Source organism: Gadus morhua, chromosome 10, assembly GCF_902167405.1.
Source record: "Gadus morhua chromosome 10, gadMor3.0, whole genome shotgun sequence".
Taxonomy (NCBI): Eukaryota; Metazoa; Chordata; class Actinopteri; order Gadiformes; family Gadidae; genus Gadus; species Gadus morhua.
The window spans coordinates 12,911,472-12,914,022 of NC_044057.1; the positions used below are offsets into that span (position 1 = coordinate 12,911,472).

General features: G+C 48.6%; 1 protein-coding gene across 1 annotated transcript in view; it reads right to left on the reverse strand.

Annotated features, from left to right (window-relative positions):
- gpm6aa (glycoprotein M6Aa) overlaps positions 1-682 on the reverse strand; it is an 11,481-nt gene extending 10,799 nt beyond the window's left edge. Inside the window, exon 1 of the mRNA XM_030368904.1 lies at positions 262-682. Within this exon, the coding sequence (XP_030224764.1) occupies positions 262-298 (37 nt within the window). The 5' untranslated portion in view covers positions 299-682. The remainder of the gene's footprint in view (positions 1-261) is intronic.
- Positions 683-2,551: the final 1,869 nt, after the last annotated feature.

Genomic DNA, 2,551 nt, shown 5'->3' on the forward strand with positions numbered 1-2,551 from the left:
GAGAGAGATGGGGGTCTAGAACCCACAAGATGAGCTTCTCGACCCTCATCTTGTGGGTTCTAGACCCTCTGAAAGGCGTAGACAAAGGAATTAGCATCTGCAGCTGTTGCTCTTATTCGGGGTGCAGAGCTAACCGTGGCTACTGCACACCCTAGATCCTCCAGACCCCAGACCCCCAAACCCCTAGACCCCAGACCCCCAGACCCCCAGACCCCCTCACCCCAGACCCCCACACCCCAGACCCGTTCCGGTCTCTCTTACCTTTCTGGGTCTGCCCCTCGTCCTGGTCTTCCTCCATCCTGTCTCAGTCTAAGCTCCGGAGGTTGTCGGTTCAACGCTAAGTCTGATCTCTGGATGAACAATAGTCCACGAAGCGGTCCTCCTTTAGGTCCTCCTCTCAGTCCTTCTCTCCTTCTCTTGCCTCCTCTCTCTCTGTCTGTCTCTCTCTGTCTCTCTCTCTCCGTCTCTCTCTCTCCGTCTCTCTCTCTCTCTCTCTCTCTCTCTCTCTCTCTCTCTGTCTCTCTCTCTCTCTCTCTCTCTCTCTCTCTCTCTCTCTCTGCTCCTGCTCTCTCCTTCTCTCTCTCTGGCTGTCGGATAGGATGTCTGTCAGCAGGCGAGCGGGTACCGCGCCTTCATTCACAGAGAGAGAGAGAGAGAGAGAGAGAGAGAGAGAGAGAGAGAGAGAGAGAGAGAGAGAGAGAGAGAGAGAGAGAGAGAGAGAGAGAGAGAAAGGGGGGGGGGGGGGTTTAGGGTGCTCAATGGGGTGGAGTCTGTGTGTGTGTCTGTGTGCGTGTCCGGCGTGTGTGTATGTATGCGTGTGTAACACTGGGTGTGTTAATATGTGTGATAATGAATGAATAATGAATAAATCTATTGATAGAAAAAAACGAACAAAACGAAATAGGGTGGAATCCCCTCCCCCGACCAACAAACAGACAGACAGAAAGACAGATGGACGAGCCTCAAACACCCAGAATGCAACACTGGCCTATCCCAGGTCAGGTGGTCTCTGGGTAATGTAGGAAAATAAGAGGAAACTAGAACTGCAAGCAGTTATGCAGGGGTCCAAGAAGTGTGCATTTCGCCGGCACAACGCGACAAGAAATGTGCATTTCGCCGACAAGAAATGTGCATTTCGCCGGCACAACGCGAAGCATGTGTTCAAAACGCTACCGCGAACCTGTGGATACGAAGGTTTCGACTGTGGGAGGTTCGGTGTGGGAGTTATAGCCCCATACGCGTTTTCCCTTGGTATAGCGCCACCTAGTGGCCGGCGTGTCTGTATTTTTGTGGTCTGCGTAATGTTCACGGACCTGGATCTAGTCATGCAATTGGCGTGTCGGCACCATTTACGGTTTGGGCTGTGGGCCCACTTCTAGAGGGAAATAATAACAAGAAGTGTGCATTTCGCCGGCACAACGCGACAAGAAATGTGCATTTCGCCGGCACAATGCGAAGCAAGTATTGAAAACGCTACCGTGAACATGTGGATATAAAGGTTTTGACTGTGGGAGGTTCGGTGTGGGAGTTATAGCCCAAAACGCGTTTTCAGAACATTCCATTGGCGATTAGGAGATGTATTATTTCGTCGTTTTTTTGCGCCCTCTTGTGGCGAAATTTTCCAAAGACAATTTTCCTTTTCCAAAAAACTCCCGCCCACATTAATAATTCTTGACCATAATTTTTATATAGACTCGGGATTGCCACGTGATGGTTTCACTTGAGTTTGAAGAACATTCCTTTGGCCAATTAGAAGATATACAATTTCCTCGTTTATTGCGCCCCCTAATGGCGAAATTTTCCGAAATTTTTATCGTACGACAATAAGGTTAGCACCAACATGTCTGTAAAATTTGGACTCGTTCCGATGTCTAATTTTGGATTTCTTTGGATTTTTGATTTTCCACGTCTAATTTAGCTCATAAACCAATATTCAAAAAGCTACTGTTTCGTCGTCGAAGGTCCGATCAAAAAAGTGTCTATCAATTCTATGCGTGTGCGTCTGAAGATGCCGTGTGCAAAGTTTGGTGTCGATTGGTCAAGAAATGTGGGAGGAGTAGGGAAAATACAGTTTTGCGGTTTTCGCGATTTTGCGAAAAAAAATTCTAGACGCAAATGGGCGTGGCCTATGCCAAAAGTTGCAGCAGACTCCAGTGAATATGTGTGTACAAGTTTTTGGACTGTGGGAGGTTCGGTGTGGGAGTTATAGCCCCAAACGCGTTTTCCCTTGGTATAGCGCCACCTAGTGGCCGGCGTGTCTGTATTTTTGTGGTCTGCGTAATGTTCACGGACCTGGATCTAGTCATGCAATTGGCGTGTCGGCACCATTTACGGTTTGGGCTGTGGGCCCACTTCTAGAGGGAAATAATAATAACTAGAACTGCAAGCAGTTATGCAGGGGTCCAAGAAGTGTGCATTTCGCCGGCATAACGCGACAAGAAATGTGCATTTCGCCGGCACAACGCGAAGCAAGTAATCAAAACGCTACCGTGAACAACATGTGGATAGAAAGGTTTTTACTGTGGGAGCTTCGGTGTGGGAGTTATAGCCT